The following is a 23,552-nucleotide window of genomic DNA, read 5'->3' as shown; positions in this document are numbered from 1 at the left end:
AGAGTATACGGGGCATCCGTGGCCTAGGGATAAGGTTGCTGACTTAGAATAGCTTTGCTTGTCGCTTCCTGCTATCTTGTATACTGCTTGTGGAATGCATTTTGTACTAAGTAAAAAAACCCAAACAAATGAGTAGCACTTTATCATTTTGCAGTCAGAATTATTTCTTAAACGACTTTCATTCAACATTTCAAATTTTATTGTATTATTGTAAATACTGCATTTTTTTTTAAATTGGAACATGTGCAAAGATATCCCGATATTTTTCTCTGTAACGTTGACAAAAACATGAAATAGAGTGCCTTTACGATAAGAATAAGGAATAAGAAGAAAAAGGTACTATACTACGACACTTAGATACTAAGTCTTCGCCTGACGTTTACCTTTAAAATTGAGATTTATACAAAAATATATATCTTTTTATAATTGTATTAAGGGTAAAACAGTGTTATGACCAGGAAATTGCAATATTTTATGACCCTTTTAACTAGTTCTGACATCAGTTTAGAATAATAGATTACGGAACTTCACACCGCACTCTGTAATATTGTGATGAGTACTTTTGCCAAGTTTTAATATAACAAGAATAGGGGTTACAATCAATCGTCTGGACTAATTGCCCGTACATGGACAATCAGATGAACAGACAGATGGACAAAGTTTCTACTACGGGGCTACTGACAAAAGTCGGGCCTAAAATACATTAAATGTTGAACACAATATTGTCCTCACTTACGGTCATTTATGCTCTTTGTGGTCCGTCTTTTTCTGTATAGTATAGCCGGTTGCATTTTTCACTATCTCCCAAGCGCTGATTAAACCAAACCGAGACTGCTATGGTTTTGCTTGGTTGCGTTAAGTGCTTTTGTCATTTTTGAGATTTGTTAATTTTATTTTTGTTACGGAGAAAGAAAATACATGTCAAGATAACACCAAAAAATGGGCATTTGGTAGAAAACACATGTCAAGATAACACCTAAGAAATGAGCATTTGGTAGAAAATACATGTCAAGATAACACCAAAGACATAGGCATTTGGTGCCAGTGAGTTGCGTGTTATACTTACGCCGGACGTTCGATAGGTCTGTTGCCGTAATTGATGAGTCACACTTTTTCCAAAATATATTTCTTCGCCAACAGGGTGATAGGAGTCAGCTTATGATCGGTTATTTAGACATTCAGTTCGTTGCAAATATTTATGGTTCGAACTTCTTTCACACTTTTAAAGTGATTCTATTGAACTTTATTCACCTTGTCACCATGGAATTGAATTATGCATGGCATTTTTGCATAGTTTATGAACCTAAGACAAAATGTGTACACTGTCAAAGTTGGTTCACAGGAGTTTGGAGTTTGCAGTGAAAACTATTTCAAGAGTTTTACATTGATTCGATCAAAAGTTGATACATGTTAATATATGCGTGTCGTATGATTTTCTGTTTGCTGAGACATTTCAGATTAAGCTTGTTTGGACTAGGAAACATTATGTTTGCATTTAATTTATTATACAAACTTGCTGAATGAACATTTTCTGTAGTTTGATTATTACCTTGCGTGGACAATTTTTCAATAAACTGTCCCTTGACTTGAGAAGATAGTGGCATTTGTGTGCAATGACATATTTCAACTTTCGTGTGGTTATTATTGCCAACGACCGTGCTAAAGTGGTACCATCTTTGCGCCTTTTTTTCGTTTTCGCTGTCCTCCCTTCCTGCTTTTTACTTGACATGCATATATACTATGTATTTCAATGTTAACGTCGGTTATCTATATACTGAAAGGTTTAATGTTTAGGAGGCTGCAACTTCCTTGTTGTTAATAGACCACGGAAACAAGTGTAGATATGCGTTGCTTTTTAGAGCCAGTCAAACCAGAGTTCAGATCCCCATGACTTTAACCTATTTGTTGGACAAAGGAGTATTGTTGGGATAATAATCACCTTTAGAAATAGATAGCTACATTTTTCTTCAGGAAAACTGAAAGCAGATTATATTGTTCATGTTATTGGACCGGTTTGGAGAGGTGGAGAAAACAACGAGGAGGATATGTTGGAGAAGGCGGTTCTTAAATGTATGCAGCAAGCTTCTGAAAAGGGTGCGACATCAATGGCAATGCCTGCAATCAGTTGCGGTGCATTTGGGTAAATATTCTAAAAAGTCATATTTATTATTATTTGACTCCTAATGTAAATTGATAACTTACTAACGGTGAATGAGAGACTGACAGACTGTAGTAAAACTTTATTTACAGTAACAAATGTTCCATTTCAATGCATATATTTATCATGCATGTTCATATTACAAACAGGTAGGTAATTTTGCCACCACCTTCTGTGCTTATGTTGCCGCCGATCCAGTAAGTGTGTAAACAAAAATGTTTAGCTTGAGCAAATAGGTAAAAATTGTATTTGCAGTATATAATGTACATACTATTTACCAGATTTAGTAATATTTTATACTACATTTTCAAGCATCGGCCATTAACTAGCTAGTTTGAAACGTACCTGCATTGTCCCATAAAGTCAAAATTACATGTTACATACGTGCTCGATTAAGATTTAAGTTGGCATAATCATCATTTTAGTCCGTAGTTAAAGTTTGTATTATTTTACTTTAAGTACATAGAAACTACGATGTATTTCCAGTTATCCAGTTAAACAGGGTACCAAAACAATAGTAAAAGCTATGAAAAACTTCTTTAATGAAGTCCAAGAGAGCCCTATATCAGATATATATCTGTGCGATGTTAAATGCAACACAGTCGATAGCTTCACAGACGCCTTAAAAACGGAATTTGACAACATACAGATTGAGGATGAGTCTGAAGAGGACGATAATGAATCATATTTAGGCTTATCCCCGCAATCCAGATCAGTCTACTGTAAGCAGTTTGATTTGATTTGTATATATCTTTATTCTTGATTGCGGAAGTCTTAGAAGAATTAATAAAAGAAACTAAAAGAAAGCAATATAATCATGTCATAGTTGTAAATATGTTATACCATGTTGAAAAACAATCATTTTCTTTAGCGGCTGCACGTGTGGGTTCGCAGATAACTATTCTAATTTGACACGGTCTTTATCCAAAATATTATAGCCTCCTTTGTAGAGTGGTTCATGTCTACTTGCTCTTCTCTAGTGAATGTCCAAAACATGAAAAACGCACGAGTTCTGCAGAGAAAATATTGAACGATTTGAGAGTTGTATGGAGAAATATGAAATATGCACGACTTCTACAGTAGAAATATTGCACGACTTAAGGAGCGCAATATTATTTCGATAAAGAGCTAGTTCAGATTTCTCGATGTGAAGCTAAATTATTAATTGTTTCATTCCACACATAAATTTTGCACTAACAGTAGGACTTTGTTAAATAGCTTGAATAAGTGGACAATACTGATGTTAATAAAACAATAAAAAGCGTCGACACACATTAAAATGATACGCATCCGATATGGGTCTATATGAAAATAATGTGTACGTGTCCGGTTCCATTGTAGCTTAATGGAGAGTAAACACGAGTGCGTAATATAGAACTTTGCTGACCTTAAAATATTTTTGACAGAAGACGTTCATTTTAAACTCAGTCTGTAACTGTGTATTTATGAAATAAAAGGGACTTCTCGGTCTCTTGCTACGAGTCACTTGCATCTCCAAAATATGGGTTTTAACCTCATCAGGGATTGAGCTGTTTTTATAAGAAGCCACCCAGCAGGCTGACAGAAGGTTAATGAGTTAGCCAAGGTGTTTGAAGAGGTACCTTGGTACATTTTACAGAAGGTGAATTCTGTAGACTATGGTTTATAATACATTTTACTTGACTGCCTGCGTAAGACACGATTTTCAAACCCAAGGGATGACGGGGAACGCAAATATAAGCAATAGTGAGGTTTTTTATCCACACTGTCCCGAGGGTTAGGTAAGCACCTGTTTTACACATGTGGATATGTAGGATCAGTGTTCTAGCCTAGCATTGCCTTACTTTCAAAGCCGCTGTAAGTCATGAAAGTGTGTATGTATTCTATAACGCTATAAAATGCACGAGTAGCTTGTCTACCCCCGTTAGGTAGGCAAGAACAGATATGAAATTGTCTTTTGGCATATAAGATTGGAGATAGTAGTGAAGTAAGATTTCTTTTAGACTTTCTTCCGGGTTATATGTTCAGATGAATGATATATGACTTATTTAATTTTAGATCCACGCCAACAAATGGCAGAACTGGGTAGTGATGATGTGCATGATGATGAGTATTACACAAGCTCAGGTGAGTTAAAAAAAACACCAAGTGTGCAGTTAGAGGTATGATACATCACAAGAAGACAAGGTGCTCACGGGTTTTATGTGATCATTTAGCGTCCGATGTCAGTCTCGCTTTGGCGTCGCTCGCTCAAATTTACTCCAAACCACATCTCCTCTGGAAAATTTCGTGAAATTTAATGAAATGTCTTGGTATGAATGGTCCTTGGACGGTTTTCTCAAAGTTGTTTAAACAATTCTTTATGGCTGCATATCGGAGCTACTTGAGCATAAAGTAGAAAAACCTCCAAACAATATCTCATCAGAAACCGCTGTTTCGATTTTGAAATAGATTCAAAGAAATGAATCATCATTATCGATGAATTTCGAATTATTTCAGAATCGTCAAAACAGTACCATAAGAATGCGTTTTATTCGTCCAATTTACATAGAAGAAGCTTTTCTTATCAGACTCTGCTGTAAAGATTTTAATATACTTCCACATACATACCATCTACACAAAAAAAATGAGCCACATCCTAATATTGTTAATCAAAATGCATGTTTTAGAATTGGAAAATCTCCGTCGTCCGTCCGTCGCTCGTCGTCTCCAGTTTCTCAAAGAACATCGCCTAAACCACTTAGCCAAATTTCAACTTAATTTATTTTGATATTTTGGTAATCCCTTCAAGTGTAGGCCTCAAAAAAGAAGAGAGTTCAAGCTGACGTGGCAATTAAACGGAAATCTTTTGAGAAATTCTTTAAAACAGTCAGTCTGATTTCAAAATAATTTCACAGATATGTTCCTCTTTGACCTCATTAATATTAGACAAGAATAATTATATCATTTTAGCTGGCATTGTAAATACATGACTACCTACATCTTTACAAAATATAGAGACAATCTCATTCAAGCACCCATTTCTCAAAATCGACAATAGGTGTCATGGACATAGAACAATTCCTAATTTATTTCTAATCGTGTAGCTGTCTCTCTTTCATAAACGTACCCATTTCAGATATATATTTATGGCATACGAAGGTCACACTTTAGTGTCAAACGTTAACATTGTATAAACGGGGTCTGTTTCGTATCTGGTCCATAATTCGATCACCGAAACCACGAAGCTCGAAGGTCAAGTTACTGTGTCTATATCACGCTTAGAGGAAGGGTATGTCAGTTTCGAGCTAAATCACCACCACAATGGACCTGACCAATTACGGAAAAGCGCCTAGCAGTACAAGTCCACTAACACAGTAACTTAAAAATTAGTTTCGATGTTGCTTTATATACACACGAATTGTACTACACATCTGATTGGGACCATATATATTCCAAATGCATGTTGGTTCGTTAAAAGACCTGACGTTGCCAGAAGTGGGACTAATTTTCTGTTCATGAAAAAAAGTTGAAAATCTTTTCTGAAACCGCTTACAATATTTCCAGTTGTCCGATTGGTGTCCCTTAACCAAAGCCCTCTAAGCCATTGACAGATTCTAAAAGTTATTTCTTACAGATGTTCTTTTGGTGACCTACCCAGGTCATTCATTAAAAGCATGGTAAAAAAGATGGAGTATGGGCATTTTTGTATTTATTTATAAATTTCAGCATACATTTCGGGAACAGCTTACCATCTTTCAGAATGATTTTAATTAAAATATTCATTCGAAGGACCTTGGAATTTCTAACATTAGATTGCCTTGACATGTAAACGTGACCTATCCTCTAAGATGTACAAAGTTCATGGCATCTGTGTGCGAAACAACAGCAAAATTGTTGAATCATTTCAACTGTTTTGAATGGACTACAACACTATTTCATACTTATGAACATCAAGTGATGATGCGCGTGATATATTTTCTGCTTTGGGCATGCGTTTGGGCACCAATACCCAAGTTTATTGAGCAAAATTCTTCAATTAATAATGTTGAATTCAGTTACGGACTTACAAGGGAGAATGTATGATTGACAAAATGCTATAGAGCTAAAACATTGAAATAACAGTCCAAATCAAAATTTTGCCGCCATGTGTCATAGTAGAAATATTTCGTCTACCATAGTTTTTACATGCAGATACGTTTGTGATCACTGGCCGCCGTAAAGTGGAAGAAAATGAGTTAGATGTTGCTCTCAGTAATCCTCCAGTATCATCACCATCCTACAAAAACAAGATTCTCATTAAAGGATTAAAGCCAACCACAACACAGGATTGTTTGTTCAACTTCATAGAAGCAAAAACAGGATCTATACCGGATACAATGGACTATCATGCAGAACAAAAAGATGTTGTCATGGTTACCTTTACTGAAAATCCAGGTATGAGTTTCATTATGCTCCCTTCAGTGGGCATGGAGGGAGCATATAGTCGCCACCTTGTACGGGTATTCTTCTGTTCGTTCGTCACACTTCTTGTCCGGAAGATCTTTAAAAACATTGAAGGTTCCAAGTTGTAACTTTTACAATGATATAAACCGCTTATTTTACGAGAAATACTTTCAGAACCTTAAACTTATTCCAACGTAAAGTTTTATTGATGATTTGTAATCTTAAGTTACTTGCAATAGATGAATAAAGACCTCAAAAGAAGTCCAAGTCAAACTTTGAAAATAATATGATATTTAGAAGTAGCATCCTTTATATTTTAATTTAAGAAAGTAATTGCAAATTTAAAATAAAATCATTTAAACGAAACATAAGTACAAATTATCAGTTTGTTTTATTCTCATGCATGCATTGTATAATAATGCAATTCACGAAGTATATATAATTGCTGTAACTGGTATGAATATCAGTGTCACTGTTATCAAGTGCCCCACCCATCTGCAGTAACATTGTGAATACAATTTTGTTTTACGAATCCCCTATGAATGTTTTTTCTTGTTTTTTTCTTGAGATTCGCGTTTTTGATGTTCAGCCCCTATTTACGCATATGCGCGTGTTTGTATAAAATTAACAGTGGGAAGTTAGCAGTATAGCAGTAACAGCAGTATTACTGCTACTAGGATGCATTTCAAGATATCGATATATTGTTGGTATGTTTGTTCAAAAAGCACTGCATATATCTAACGTTCTTCACAGGAATAATCGATGGCCAAAACATGCATAAATTAAAAAAAAAAATTCATATTGTATTTTGCGCAACTTCCAATTACTGTTGTTACTGCTAAAATTTCCAGTAATAGCATCAGTAATGTTGTTGCTGCTAACAATGCCAGCAGTAACAGCAGTAATACTGTTTTTACTGCTATAACTTTACAACAGTAATAGCAGTAATACTGCTGCTACTGCTATAACTTCCAGCAGTAGTAGCAGTAATACTGCTGTTACTGCTATTATAATAACGTTCCGGGCAGTAACAGCAGTAATACTGCTGTTACTGCTACAACGTTATAGCAGTAATAGCAGTAATACTGCTGATACTGTTGTTACTGCTCTACTGCTACCTTCCCGCTGGTAAATTAACAGTGAATTAACCCCTGAATGTCCGTCGTGTGTCCGTCAACATTCTCTAAAAACAAATTTTTTGAAAACAACTGGGCAAAATCATACCAAACCTCACAGGAACGATCCTAGGGTGGCCCCCTTCCAAAGTTATTCAAAAATTTAATTGCATGCAGAACTCTGATTGCCATGGCAACCAAAAGGAAAAGATTCTGCTTGTCCAAAACCGCAAGGTGTAAAGCCTTGATATTTTGCATATGCATTTGCATCTAATGGTCCTCTATGAAAAGTGTTCAAATTTTGCACCTGGGCTTAGAAAAAACCCGCCCCGGGGGTCCCAAGTTTTACACAGACTTATATAGGAAAACAACTTTAAAAATCTTCTTGTCTGAATGTATGTAGCATTACATTGTGGTCCTCTACCAAGATTGTTCAAATTATTACCCTGAGGTGAAAATAGCCCTGCCCCGGAGGGGGATCTCAAGTTTTACATAAACTTATATCAGAAAAAAACCCTTTAAAGTTCTTCTTGTCTGAAAATGCAAGGCCCAGATTTTTTATATTTAGTTTGTTGCATTGTCTAGTTGTCCTCTACCAAGATAATTCAAAATATGCCCCTGAGTTGAAAAGAGCCCCACTCAAGGAGACCAAAGTTTTACATACAGTGAAATACCGCTCAGTCGAGCATCGATGATTCGAGCATCAGTGCTCGCTCGAGCAATTCATGTGGTCCCGGCCGATTTCCTTCTATTTTCTATGTAAATTTACCATGGCTTGATCGAGCATCGGTAACTGTCAAGGATTGCCAAACCCCAAAATGAGGCTGTCAAGTTAAAATGTAAACCAAGCAGACGAGATGATATCTGGGAAATAAAAATGTCATTCTATGGTATTTAAGGGGATTATGAGTAATGGATCATTTTGGGATTAGTAAATATAAGGTATGTCTGCGTAATTGGGCTTTTATTGGTGTTCTTACCTATCTAAACCTCATATTTTGACATTTGTGTTGAGTTTAACGTCGCACCGACACAATTATAGGTCATATGGCAACTTTCCAGCTTTTGATGGTGGAGGAAGACCCAAGGTGCCCTCCGTGCATTATTTGGGGTTCATGAACTTACACTGCCCGCGAACTTAGGCTAGGCAACGATAAAAGGAGGTACCAGGGCAGATAGAGCGTGTCTCCTCCTTTTGTAGTATTTGGGATACCTTATAGAAATTATTTCATGCAAAATTCGAACGGGACCATCTTTGCCATTTTTATGCCATCTCTTATTCGCTAAAGTACACAGAAAGTCATAAAAAGTGACGTCACGTTAAAAGGCACAAAATGATAAACGTCAGTGTTTGTTTGTTTGTTTGCTTTGGGTTTAACGCCGTTTTTCAACAGTATTTCAGTCATGTAACGGCGGGTAGTTAACCTAACCAGTGTTCCTGGATTCTGTACCAGTACAGACCTGTTCTCCGCAAGTAACTGCCAACTTCCCCACATGAATTATCAGAGGTGGAGGACGAATGATGTCAGACACAATGTCTTTTATCAAATCGTCACTGAGAACATACGGCCCGCCCGGGGATCGAACTCGCGACCACGCGATCCGTACACCATTGCTCTCCCTACTGAGCTAAGCGGGCGGGTATGATAAACGTCAGTGAGAATCAATGTGAAGTGTATGGTTTTAACTTTGAAAGGAAAATAGATGCATTTTTATGTACAAGGATACGTTGTTTTGAGTGAGAAACATGTTCAGTAAGATCTTTTAGGCAGATAAGAAAAAGTAAGGGGGTGCACTAGTGGAGGTCAGGAAAGTTATCTGACATTAGAGAGCTTGAGATTTCAACCTTCGCCTTCGCCTTCAACGTCTCTCATATATATTTTGGGTAAAACGTCAACGATATACGTGTATTTTATTTATACCAGACGTTGCTACTAAAGTTTTCCATGTAATATCAAGTAAGCCTAAGACTTCTCTTTATTACTATGTGAAATAAAAAGCATACTTTCAGAATTTCTGCTTATTATGTTATTCGATTATCCATATGTGTAATTAGACTAAATTTGATGCGAAACACTATCAATAAGTATAAGAATAATGAAGTTTTGTATAGCTAATGATTTTAACTAAATTCGTTTAATTGAACCTGGAAGTATGAAGTTATCAACTGATTTTGAGAAACTTTGAGATTTTGTTCAAACTTTAACTTCTACGGGCATATTTGTGTCCCCAGGCGGTATCGATTATACTAGATGGGCCTTTTTGACGTATGAAATGAAGATTTGAACGTCCGAAGATGTGATATCACGAAAGTCAAAACTTCAATCTTTTTACATCTACTCTGTCCACATACTCGGCATCAAAGACTGAAATCTGGATGGAGGTCATTTTTGACTTGAAAGATGAATAATAACGCGCGATTATCATTTGGTGGAATATTTTATTTTCATTTCCAAATAAAATCATTCCGTTTCTGTCGGACACTTAATACGACAATTGCGTTTTAATTATAAACATAAAATGGTACTAGTAAGACGGAAAATTCTTCTAAAGTATCAGACAATTTCAGATTTATGATATCATGATGCTGTTGATGAAGTTTCCTATTAGCCGTATGGGATAACTCCACTCTTTACATACACGGACCCAGAGCCTGGTAGCGGGGCATTGTGGGTCAATCCCCACTTTGATTCTTACATTTTACAAAGAAAATCGGTCTTGAAACTCGGTGTGACACTCCCCCCCCCCCCCCACTCCCACCTTTAAATGGGTGACCCCCTCTTTAAGTGTGGTGTCCCTCTAACCAAAATTCCTGGATCTGCACATGCTTTACTTATGAAATAGTATATTCAAACAAATACGTGTATATGCCCACATGTTATTTTGTGCAAAAATTTTCGTCTCCACCTAACATTTCTTGACTGTTTCGCTAGACAGTTGGTGACTTGGTACGATTATATTGTGCTGTCTGAGAGTTTGGCATCATACAGAGTCATAGAGTGTCATGATGCCAAAACGTATGATATCACGAGCGTATCTTACATTTGTTTCAAATCGCTTGTTAAATGTATTCATAAATTGTGTATATTGGCTCATGTTATCAACATACACTTTTAAAAGGTTAGATTTTCATCAGGTACATTGTTTATGAGAGTCTACAAGTAAAACGCGTCTTTTAAGAAATTCGATGTACAAAGTACCAATTCAAAGTGAAAAAAAACCTTTAAGAAAAACTATGAAGTACTAGTCAACAGCATGACGGATGAATCTGTCCTTTATATTTTATGGGAATGCCTTTTGTGTTTTCTTTATCGCATATATTTAACTTAACTTCAAAGTATATCGAGAAATGCATTTGTAATAGTTGGTGTCTCATGTTTTTGTTTAAAAAATATTAACTGTATTATCTTTCAAGAACACCATCAACAATAGAATTCGTTGATATGATTTTAGCTCGACTTTTCGAAGAAAAAGTAGAGCTATTGCACTCGCCCCGGTGTTGGCGTCGGCGTCGGTGTTGGTTAAAGTTTTTGATAAAGTCAAATATCTCTGTTACTATCAAAGCTATTGACTTGAAACTTAACATGGTAATTTACTATCAAAGTCTACACCAGGAGAAATAATCCCTATAACTCTGTTTGAATTTTGACAGAATTATGCCCCTTTTTAGCTTAGAATATTTTGTTAAATTTTTTGATAACGTCAAATATTTCTGTTTCTATTAAAGCTTTTGCTTGAAACTCAAAATAGTTACTTACTATCAAAGTCTACATCAGGAGACACAATTCCTATAACTCTGATTAGAATTTTTTGACATAGTTATGTCCCTTTCTAACTTGGATTTTTTTCATTGGCAAAGCTCTAAGTCAGTCAAGCACTGAGAAAAATCGAGCGCGTTGTCTTACGGACAGCTCTTGTCTTTTCTAGTTCCTCTCATGAATGATTTACAATCGTGCATTGTATACTGACATCATTTTACATAAAACCTAAATGTTCGGAGCAACACCAACGAGTTTTTACATTGTTCACATTGTTTCGTTTTTTATCGTAATTGCACTAATATCCATGCGATGATTATATTAATTGAAATGTTTTTATCTAATTTTCCTTTTTAAAACCTCTGGTAAAAGTCCTGCCCTTTCGGACAATTGATATCAAAATGCACGAAAAAAAAACGGTCATAATTACGGATAAATTGAATGGGCGGATTAAAAGAAGTAAGGTTCATTTTAAAGTTTGAAAACTCAAGGAATTTTAATAGAACTTCAACTTCGTACGTTAACTTCGCAAGAGACGTTGAAGTGGAAGGCGAAGGTTGAAATCTCAAACTCTCTATTAAACCGTTTATAACGGCGGATTATAATTTGTCATCAAGAAAAAGCGTTACTAAGTAATGATGTGATGTTTAAGTTGCATCAGGAAGAGTTAAATTGCATAACTCTTGATACCATATTGTTAGCTTTTTCCGCAATTTTGTACTTATTTAATTTATCAACAAACAAATAATTTGGTATCGCCTGCTGTGATGAAGTGGTAATGTAGAAACGTTGTTTATATATCTGTGTTTATAACCGTCTTACTGCCCGACCTCATCAAACTTGTTTTTATTTTCAGTTTCTTGTGCGTCTTGATATTGTGTTATGGAATCATCCCTTCACACCTTATCCAACCCACATACCTACACCCATCGCTAAAATATGCAGCCATCCGATTTTTAGCTATCGTTTCCTTGCGTTTCTTGATGTTGTTTCATGTATCGGAATGCATCTCCAACATCACCGGAAATATGTACATTTCTTCCAACCACCACCATCTGCCAATTAACCCCTGCGAACTGTTCTTCCCTAACCATATCTTAGTAACGGTTCTTCACACTAAATTGATGTTTAGTAGTTGTGTTTTTATTCAGAAACGTTATTACCAGATTTGTGCTGAAATATAAATTAATTGCTTGTTATTCGTGCAGCTTTATCAAACCGTATTTTAGGCGTACAATTACAATTATGTTATTGGACCAATATACATACTTACACTTTCTGAATGCGTGTCTGGTTATAATGCATAAGTCAGTGTCACCTTTTTGTAATCCTTGCGTGTATCAGTGCTATACACTGGGCACGTTAAAGAACCAGACTGTCTATTCGAACCGAGCTAGGCTAAGTTAGCCGGACAAGCCTGTATCTGATTTCTGATCTCTCTGTCGTAGGGGCTTTGTCTCACTCTGTCCCTCTGGTCAGATCGCTCTGTGTCTGTACTAGTAGAAGATGAATTATGCACCCTGTGTGGCTGCATTTGAACTATGTAAAGCGCCTTCGAACGTGAAATTGATCATGAAAAGGGCGCTATATAAATCTGGTATAATAATAATAATAATAATAATAATAATAATAATAATAATAATACATTTTCTCATATATCTTGTTTACCGCATTTCTTCAATACTAGTAAATCATAATTCCCGAGTGTCATTTAATTGTAAGTTCAGATGGCGTGTCCACGTGTTGTTAACAGTTTTATTACGTTTCATCGCATGTTGTTAAAACTTGTAACATACTTGCCAACGATTAACGGAACGACCTTATTCTTTAAATCATCAAACTGGAGATGAATTAGGAAAAAGGTGTATTTACCTACTTTCACTTTCGCTGATATCCGCCATTTTAGTTTAACTAACACTTTGCTCTCGCTGAAAATTTTAACGAACCGAAATACGTTCGAGCCCCTTGTTTCCTAAAACATTCAGTGTGTTTGAGCAATTGTAATTGTTGCTGTTTGGTTCAAAACATATGAGTAATAATGGTGGATGAGTAGGAATATTAGTATGTCGAACTCACTAAAATTATTGTGTAAGCTGACAGTTATTTTACAAAAGATTTATTAGTCTTCTGCTGGTTGAAATCATAAATTCGCCAACCATCAAGGGATATAAGTATTACTTGGCACAAATGTTGCACATAATCAGACGTCGTGTCACGCGCATGACCCTTATCTCAAAGGTCAGGTCAAAGGTCTTCAGGTTTTTGGTCGAGTTTTCGAAGAAAAACGCGGCTTGTAGATTAGGTCTGTAAGGGCGGGTGGATGGATGGATGGATTGGCGGGCGAATGAATGGAATAATGAGTCTCTTGTTATTTTTAATTAATTTTTCTAAACAAATACTTACCAAAACTTGGCCAGAATGATCCCGTATTAACCTAGTTGGTCCAAAGTGAGAATGGGGGACACTGAGTCAAAGGTCAATGTCACACGGACCTGAAAATTGAAAACGGTTTTCGCTCAATATCTGGACAAGTAATTTACCTAGAACCCTGAAACTTCAAAGGTAACATTTGGGCCATTTTTATGTATGTTTGCCTTGATGTGTACATGACCCATATTTAGTTCGGGTTACTAAGTCAAAGGTCAAGGTCACAGGGATCTAAAAAATGGTTTCTGCTCAATATCTGGACAAGTATTTCACCTAGGACCTTGAAACTTCATATTTTCTTGATGTGTACATGACCCTAATTAATTTCGGAGTCAAAGGTCAAGGTCACAGTGATATAAACATTGAAAATGGTAATTTTCCTGCTTCGATTATTTTACACCAATTATTTCTTGTATTTCATTTTCTATCTGCCAATATCATTTTTCCTTTTTTCCTTCAGAAGTGCTTAATAATTTGGGGGTTATTTATTGTATGCCTTTATTAGAACTTTAACTTATTATTACCTTATTCGGAAACCCGGCCTAAACGCTGTCAGGCGTTAGCTTTATGTTTTTCCTGTCCTCTCAGTAGCTCAACCATCCATTTGATGATTTTTATTTTACTTGGTATTTATAAATGTCCCTCATAATTAAATAACATGTCGTGTATAATCTCCTTGTCTCGCAATATCTAATTTCAATCCCTGTAAAACATATTAAACAAAACAAATTTTCATATGTTTTTCAAGACAATTGATGACTTCGAGCTAAAGCATACCATCATCCTAATGCTTTCTTTATAACAAATGAAAATAGAATGTGTACTTAATGTATTGTTGTATTTATTATTGCTAATTTATACGATTTTTAAGGATACTAATATATTTAAATTTGATTCAGATTTCTCAAATTTTAGAATTAGTCAAAATCCCGCTTTCTTCAAAAGAGCACTGGTATTGTATGATAGATTGACCTTTGTACGGTTTGAACCAAAGACCTTCCTATTGATCTTGCAACACCTTTACCACTAGACTGTCTCTCCCACTGAACCCCTCCACAGAGCCCTAGGTTTATGTTTATAATTATAATTATACACGTTTCTAAAGTTCAGTATTTACAGCAGACACCCCTAACACGAAACTAGTTACATATACAAATTTGCTGCAGATGAAAAATACAATACAAACATAAAAGAAAGTCATGACAAATATATTTAGATGTAAATCTTTGAAAGTAAACATTAATTGATTGGTTTATAAACAATGTCTCTTAAAATAACTGAGCTACAATTATCTTACATAAGCCTTTTGGAAATATAACGAAACAGTGTATTTTTATCTTAGGTTCCAAATCGGCCTATATACGTGTACCAATATCATGTATCTAATAAGGAAATGATATGATACAGAACATTGTATGTTTGGGTCAGAGTTAAGTATAATACTATGCATCTCTTTATAGCTGATGGAGCTCATTCAGCACAGGTAAAATGACTATTTCATGCCGTCCTAGTTGATATGTTTTATTTGTCCAATAAAGAGTTAGGAATACCTCTCAGTAGCGCAGTTACAAGGCATAGAATAATTGCTTGTTTATGGTAATGCCCCAAGAATTTTTCATGAACTTACAAGAGTTGAAAAAAAAGTTATGATCAGGTTACGCTAAAAAAGAACTTTTAATTTTAGGCGTGACAACCCTTTCAATATTTAGCTAAAACTGTAATAGGTTTGCCAGTATTTCATTCTCTAGCACAAAGGTCTTCAAAATGTTATATCTCAATACACAGTATTGGCATGATACATTTATATCTGTCTTTGTATGTATTCTTGTAGTTACATTGATGAGTTTCCTCCAACTTATAGCAGCTAATTATGAAGTATATAATATAATTAAAGCCAAGTACCAGTCCTCTTGTCCATTTCCAATGGACAGGATTAGCAATGTCAATGTATGCTATAAATGCCTGTCTACAACTTGATTGATACAATGTGTTTGCTACATGCGTAAACGTCTCTAAGGAGGCAGCTTTCATTACGTTTAATTGCTCAGAAAATATATTCTCTGGCTTCTTTCCTTGCACGTTAGAACAACCTTTTTGCCTTCTCAAATCTTTTAACGATGTATTGCTGTAAGTAAAGATATCATATGCCTGTAAACGTGATGAGACAGTATCACAACCAGATATGCATTATAAAGAATCTTAGCTTTAAGAGTTGTATAGGTTACTACGTTCTTTGATTTGTCTTTTCCTTTTGGATTTTTGTCCTTGGTTTTATGCCAAAGAAAATGGCTTTCTACGGAATTAGTCAGCACGACCAAAAACTGTTTTGAACGCCCAAAAAAGCCACAGCTAACAACTAGCAAACTGTTTAACTATAGAAAACACCAGTGTGTCTCAGTGCCTGTTGCTAGTAACATTTTCATTTTTTGGTATGTTTTAATGCATCTGCGACAAACAAATGTGTACCATGTACAACTTTCTCGTTGGTGCATATAAAAACGATACGTTGAGCATTATGTTCTTTCATGTATTATTTGCGTTTGCAGGCATTAGCATGAAAATAACTTTTATTTATGACACTGCTTCATCGCATACCAGTTAATGCACCACTTGTTGTGACTTTACACTTTTGGAACAATACATGGTCATGCTATAAACAAAGGCATAAACTTGATGTCAGTCAGTAAATAGAGCCAGACAAAATTCTAGTTCTTTAAGGAATTTGACAGCTTGCACACATCTACCTGATGTTCACATTTCTAATATGTCCACAGAACAATTTATCTTTGAGGCCATGTTTGGGGAGAGACATTAAAGTATGAACATACTAAATAGCTGGCCTTCTTTGTTCTAGATAAAATTGACAAATTTCAAATGGCTACAGCACATAGAAGGACCCGTTTTAAATGTCTGTAGCTTACATTTTCATAAGAGTTAGCTCCATGTTTCGGAAAAGAAAGTTCGAACGTCACCAAATCATAGAAAGAAAGAATTGTTTTACATAAAAAATAAACAGCATATGAAACATTTTTATTATTCTACAAAACCATTGTCAATTTACTAATATATGTATTGAATTTAGGAAAAAGACTGCATGAAGGGGCCTCACTTCTGGACAGTTCAACGCCTTTGAAAACTCACCGTTTTTAAAAAGCTGTTACATGTCTTTGTTTTGTTTCATTTGCAACATTGTACGAGTGCTTAAACTTTGCATAAGTAGGGTGAACATCGTTTTTGACAATTGTTTGTTGTTATTTCTTTACAAATGTCATTCTTTTTTAAAGGGGACAACTCTTTTAGAATATTTCAAGTATCCAATTCTACGGGGCAGAACAGTAAAGATGTATTGGGCCGATGTTTTTATTATAAAGATGTTGTTTGTTTACTTAAAATGTCTGTGGTTTTGTGATATACTGCTAAACCTTAAAAAAATATTGTCAATGCTGAAACAAAAATCAAAAGAAAATTTGGGGGAGGGGTCACGTTTTACAGTCAAACAAACTGCAAAATCAGCTGAAAATGATACCCCAGATTGTATTGATGGTGTATGACCTAAGTTTCGATAGTAAATCTGTCATGCTTTCGTGTCATTACGAAAATGCTTCCTACATGTCAAGGATAGATCTGTTATCTGATTTCAGCAAAAATGCAAAGAAAGGAAGGAAAATAACTCTACAGAGCAAAAAAGGAGGACTCTTTGAATCCGCCATTTTGCGGCTACAATGATTTTTTTCCGCACCAGTTCCCTATTTAGTTTCTGTATACATTAATCGTGAACCTTGCATTACTTAATTCTGTTGACTCTGGATGGACTAGGAATGACACTGGACTTTCATTACTTTGTTCACTTCATATAACCAATTAAATGTCAGTGCAAAAACACAGTCATGTATAGGGAATGTAAATTTGTCAAATAAATGTATTAGAGAAATATTGGAAAACCTATTATACCATTAAACCCTTAAATATCTATTCAAAGGGTGCAAATATCAGTTTCTTTCATTTTATGGGTCTTATGATGAGTCATTTGATTTGAAAACATGATCATGTCATATATTGTTATGTAGCAGACAAAAGATTTATTTAATTTTGATGTTCCCTACCACGAGTGAGAATTGACCTCATGACCGATATGGCAGAAAATCGATATCAGGGGAGACAACAGCTATATGGTATTGGTAACGAGTGACCGGCATTGCGGTGTCGATATTTATCACCTGGATGTTTATTTCAATTTCAAGAGGTTTTCCATATGAAATTAAACAAGTTTAATTGACATGTCACTTTAGTTACAAACTATGTAAAAGAAGGGACTTTTCATACGTGATAAAACAAGTCATTTTTACCAAAACAATATTTAATATGTATTTTCTTGAATCATAGTATTATAAATATGTTATTTTGTAATATTGATTGAGCTCATCCGCCACTACGTGAAAGAGTGAGCTTTTGTGATCGCCCTTCGTCGTAGTCCGCCGCCCGTCCGTTCACAATTTCCTTGTAAACACGATAGAGACCACATTTTGTATTTGATTTTAATCAAACTTGCACACAACTTGTATGGGTATAATATCTCGGTTCCTTAGAAAACTAGCCAGATCCCATCAAATTTCACCAAATAAACTTGACGAATAAATTTTAGAATTGGCATTGTAAAATTATGTCGATTTATAATATTGCTCTTTTTTTGCTGTGTAACATGTAGTGTACATGTGCATTAAACCTGTCCTTATCAGGTATTTACACCCCGGTCAAAATCCTGATTATGACCTTATTAGAATTTTAATGTATAAATAAATTGTGTTTTTTTGAAAACGGTTGATTACAATTTATAATAATTCATGTGTAGATTTTGATTTTTTACCCTAAAATGGTTAAATATCATACATCAATTCAGAAATTCTTAAGATATATTGAAAGTAAGCAAGGACATCGGACATAATGCTATGGATTTTGCCCAAATTTCAATGCCATTTCATGACTTCATTAGCTGATAATTTTACATAATGGCTTCAAATACGCATAAATTAGTTATAAACCTTTCAAACTATCGCAAAAATAATTTTGTTTCTTATTTGTTGTCTTGAAATTCGAGCAGTTTGTGACTGAGGGTCATATTTTTTGAAAAATGTAAAATGCGTATTTTTAGTGAAATAAGCATATGCATTTAAGGTATTTCTATTATAAAGTGTTTTAACCAAAAAAGTAAATTTTTACTGTGCAAATTATCAGTTTTATTAACACTTTTAAAAATAACTGAAAAGCACAAAATATAAGTGGAACAAAAGTTTTGGCCACAGAACTGTACTTCAGTTATTTCCACCCGAGTGCCCATGATAACTGATGCATTGATCATAGCCTATTGTTTGTTTTCTATACATCTATTGCTATACTGTATTGGCACATGCATTATATACATGTACAATACTGACCTGGTATTATATGGAGGGTTTTATATTGAACACATGCAGTGTTTTACATACATTTGCGTAGTTGGCCATTTTCAGTTAAAGCTGAGGGTTGTAGGGGACTGCCTAGGCCACTGGGTTCAGGGATGCCTGAGTTTTAGCATTTTATGACACATTTGGGCACCTTCTAGATGCATCGTTTGCTCTTTTCAAGGTCCCTTAATATTGCATTTTTAGTGTGTTTGGAACGAATAAGGCTGTAGATATGTAAGATTTATGAAACACATGCAATAGTTTTCAAAATATTTTATGTACAATTCATTTGCTGACACCCTGTATGTAGTTTTTTTTTATGTTTAAACATCCCCCCCCCCGTGACCAAGTACCATTTTTGCAATATACGTATATAATAATTATTTACAAAGGCACGTGAAATATTTTGTTGCGTCATTGGGGGGGGGGGGGGGGGGGGGGGGGAAGGGGGGGGGGGGGGGGGGGGGGGAGATGTTTAAAAAATAAAATGATTAATGTTCATATTTCAATAGAAATGAGTATGAGAAATGTTTACAAAATCATCCTTTTTTGTTAACAAACTTGTAGAATTCATTCGAATATATCAAGAAATGGTCTTTAACTATCTTTATTATGCTATTTCAGAAGTCTAACCCTGGGTCAGTTTTTACTTAATTTCATAGGCAATCTGAATAGGAAAATGTCCGAGGTCCTCCAATGAATCGAAAATTATGGTATGTTTGTAAAATAAATAAAAGGGAGAATTGTGTCACCCTTGGTCAAATTGATCATTTTCTCTTTCTTTTAAAAATATTGGCAGTCAACGTAATACAGGTATTTTGCCATATTCAATATGAATATAACTACATATGTTTCAGCAATATATGCAAACTGTTACAAAATAAAAAAAACAAAGATGCGAAAACGTAAAACGGCATTTATACCCTTATCAGTTGTATATGTCCGTGTTGTTTTAACGCTCCTTATTTAATGGTAATTGAGGTCCAATAAAACGCATAATATTTTTAGTCTTTTATGAAAACCGTCATTATTATTGCAAAAGTTTAATGAATGTTATGTGGTGGAAAATCAATTCCGTTTTTTTAAATGCAGATATTTATTTACATTACAAAAACATTCTTGTACATCAAAATTCTCCGGATATAATTTCCGCCTTTAATTTGACCTAGACGGACCTCGAAATTTGACCTAGGCGGACCTCGAATTTATTAACTAAAAACTTAAAATAAAATTTATACAAAAATCTTTATGCAAATATTTACCTTGCGTTCCCCACTTTTTCTTCCCCAGATAAACCTTTCAACATTGTATGGCCGATAGAAACCTTTCACTTTTCATATTTATTTGACATAACTGTCATAATTGACACTGATATTTAAATGAAAATTAAAGTAGGTGAGAACTACCACATAAGAAATGCGCATCTCTTCTTTTAGAACGGAAATATTAACTGCAATATTTAATTGAATTCCTTATGTTGTAAAATTTGTAATATGAACACAAATAGGAATTATTCGCATTAAAATTAATTTAAAACTTACACTCATTGTGTCGAATAAAACATTCAATCACAAATAAACTAAACTGATTAAAACATTTACTTTAACCTTTTGATCACCATACCACATGTCCACGCAGCATTAATATATCGTCTGCATATGACGTTACATTTTTAACAAAAACTTCGCGCTAAAATCATTGGGAATTAACCGTCTGTTGACGTATCAAATTTTAATTTTACAAAAATAAAACAAATATCATTCAAGAAATAAATTCATTTCGAGTAGAAAATCACTTGCACCTAAGCCTTCATATCAATAGTTTTATACAAAAGTTTGCTTATATAAGATTTTTACACATTTTATATAGACAATAGAAGGGGAATAATGTCGAAATAAAGACATTATTAATCGTATGTTTAACGAATCAAAAATAAAGATAAAATTCATTTTAAGAATATCGTGCGACGAATCAAGTATTGAACATAGGTAATATTTTTGCACCTAAGGTTTTTCATTTTTAGTTATTTTGTTATTAGGTAAAATGTGTAAATACCCTTCTTATTTCTATATAGAAAATCTGGCCGCTATTGATTATTGGCCGGAGAAATATTCTTCGGTATAAAAAACATACAAAATGATCTATTGTCCATTGAGGGGCCTCTATAATACAAATCTATTTCCCTAATAAATACAGCTATATTGGTTATCTTGTGGACCTCAAAATGTGAATATGTTCTACCTTTTTGATATCTTATGCATGATATACATTAATTCAGTTACCTTTATTTATGTTAAGGTCAGTTATATGATATTTAAACGATTACTATCAATTAATTAGCCCTTTTAATAAGATATTTTCACGATTTCCCCTTAAAAGACCTGATATCTTTTTCCTGAGCCATGTATATTGAATGTGTATAAAAAGTAATTGAATACATTTTATGTCAATGGTTATAATTGATAAAGGTCGTAAATTAACCTTTTGGAACTTGTTCTAGATATATTTAATTGAAATCAATAAAAGGTAGTTCCCCATTGGGGCCTCTTTTTGTTGATTCAAGCCAACTAGTCGTATATGTAATCCTTTCAGATTCAGTATACTTTATAATAATAGGTAAATACAAAATGTCTTGCTTCTTCATAAGAAAACATCTTTTCACACTCAGTTTTAAAATTAAACATACAGTAAATATCTGATTACGTTCCTTTTTAATATATATCTTGAGAAATGTGTACTTTATGGGTAAGCTTTGTATATTTGTCAATGCCAAATGGTTGTCGGTCCATGTTAGTAATATGTCATCCATGTTTAGATAATATAAAACATAATTATATATATAATTTCAATTTAAAGGATTTTTTCAAGACATTTTACCTCCCTTTTTAAATTCATTTAAAAGGGAGTTGAAGGGCAGATAGAGCGTGAGCTTTTGCGATCGCTCAATGTCCGTTGTCAGTCGTCCGTCGTGCGTAGTGCGTAGTGCGTCGTTCCTCCGTCAATAATTTCTAAAAAAATCTTCTTCTTGAAAACCACTGGGCAGAATTACACCAAACGTCACAGAATTGAATTCCACCCAGAACTCTGGTTGCCATGGCAACCGAAAGGAAAATCTTCTTGTCCAAAACCGCAAGGCGTAGAACCTTGATATTTGGTATGTGACATCATCTAATAGTCCTCTGTGAAGATTGTTCAAATTGTGTTAAAAGATGCCCGCCCCGGGGGTCACAATTTTTACATAGACTTATATAGGAAAAAATCTATAAAAATCTTCTTGTCTAAATCCACAAGACCTAGGCCTTTGATATTTGGTATGTAGCATTGTCTTATAGTCCTCTACCAAAGTTGTTCAAATTATAATCCTTGGGTGAAAAGAGGCCCTGTCCCGAGGGGTCTGAAGTTCTACATTGACTTATATAGGAAAATATATAAAAATCTTCTTGCCTGAAACTGCAAGGCCTAGGCTTTTGATATTTGGTATGTTGCTTTGCCTTGTGGTCCTCAACCAAAATTGTTCAAATCATGCCCATGGAATGAAAAGAGGGTCCCAAATTTAACATAGACTTATATAGGGGAAAAATATTCTTGTCTGAAAGTTCAAGGGCTAGGCCTTTAATATTTGGTATGTAGAATAGCCTAGTTGATCTCTAACAATTGTAACTAACTTCTAGAAAATTATTGATATAACTTAAAACTGAAACTGATTTGTTTTATTAAACGCTTATTTCTATACAAATAAAATCTGGAAAGTAGATGTATTCAATGACGTTGTACAGCAACAAACCTTAAAACATTAATGATGAAATGTAAAAGCTCACATGAAATTAAGAAATAACACTTGGTGTTATCACTTATTAAAACAATTATCAATAGAACTAAAACTATGCCATTAAATCTCTAAAATACTGCGTCTTAAGATATTTTTAAATGTTTCAAGAAATTAAATTTTGCTTAATGCTAACGGCAGTTCCTTCCACAGTTTTGGACCAGTGCCACACTTCTGTCGTACTGAACAACATAACGATATTTGATTTTTCTGACGACCTCAAACTTTGCCTATTAAAAATATACTCTGTAAGCAGTGCCGTTAAATGTGATATTGTGACAGCCAGCTATACAAATGTCATGAAAGGGATTATAAACTCGATCCTTGTTTTGAATACGTTGCATCTTACGCATTTCACTGTCAGCTATACCATACAGTATGACATTCCAGATACAAGTCAAAAGTTTTTCCGCCGCCAGAAAT

The 23,552-nt window shown here is 34.6% G+C and overlaps 1 protein-coding gene across 6 annotated transcripts in view; it reads left to right on the top strand.

Annotated features, from left to right (window-relative positions):
* Nucleotides 1-23,552, top strand: part of LOC128552464 (uncharacterized) — a 69,898-nt gene that overhangs the window by 20,723 nt on the left and 25,623 nt on the right. For all 6 annotated transcript variants that reach the window (XR_008369083.1, XR_008369082.1, XR_008369084.1 and 3 more), the window contains exons 9-12: nucleotides 1,972-2,140; nucleotides 2,645-2,880; nucleotides 4,196-4,264; nucleotides 6,311-6,553. Coding sequence is in view for 1 of the 6 variants with exons in the window: in XM_053533503.1 (XP_053389478.1) it covers nucleotides 1,972-2,140; nucleotides 2,645-2,880; nucleotides 4,196-4,264; nucleotides 6,311-6,553 (717 nt within the window). In the remaining 5 variants the exon portion in view is untranslated. The remainder of the gene's footprint in view (nucleotides 1-1,971; nucleotides 2,141-2,644; nucleotides 2,881-4,195; nucleotides 4,265-6,310; nucleotides 6,554-23,552) is intronic.

The sequence above is a fragment of the Mercenaria mercenaria genome, unplaced genomic scaffold (assembly GCF_021730395.1).
Source record: "Mercenaria mercenaria strain notata unplaced genomic scaffold, MADL_Memer_1 contig_2823, whole genome shotgun sequence".
NCBI classification, from domain to species: domain Eukaryota; kingdom Metazoa; phylum Mollusca; class Bivalvia; order Venerida; family Veneridae; genus Mercenaria; species Mercenaria mercenaria.
This window is presented reverse-complemented; position numbering and strand designations above follow the sequence as displayed.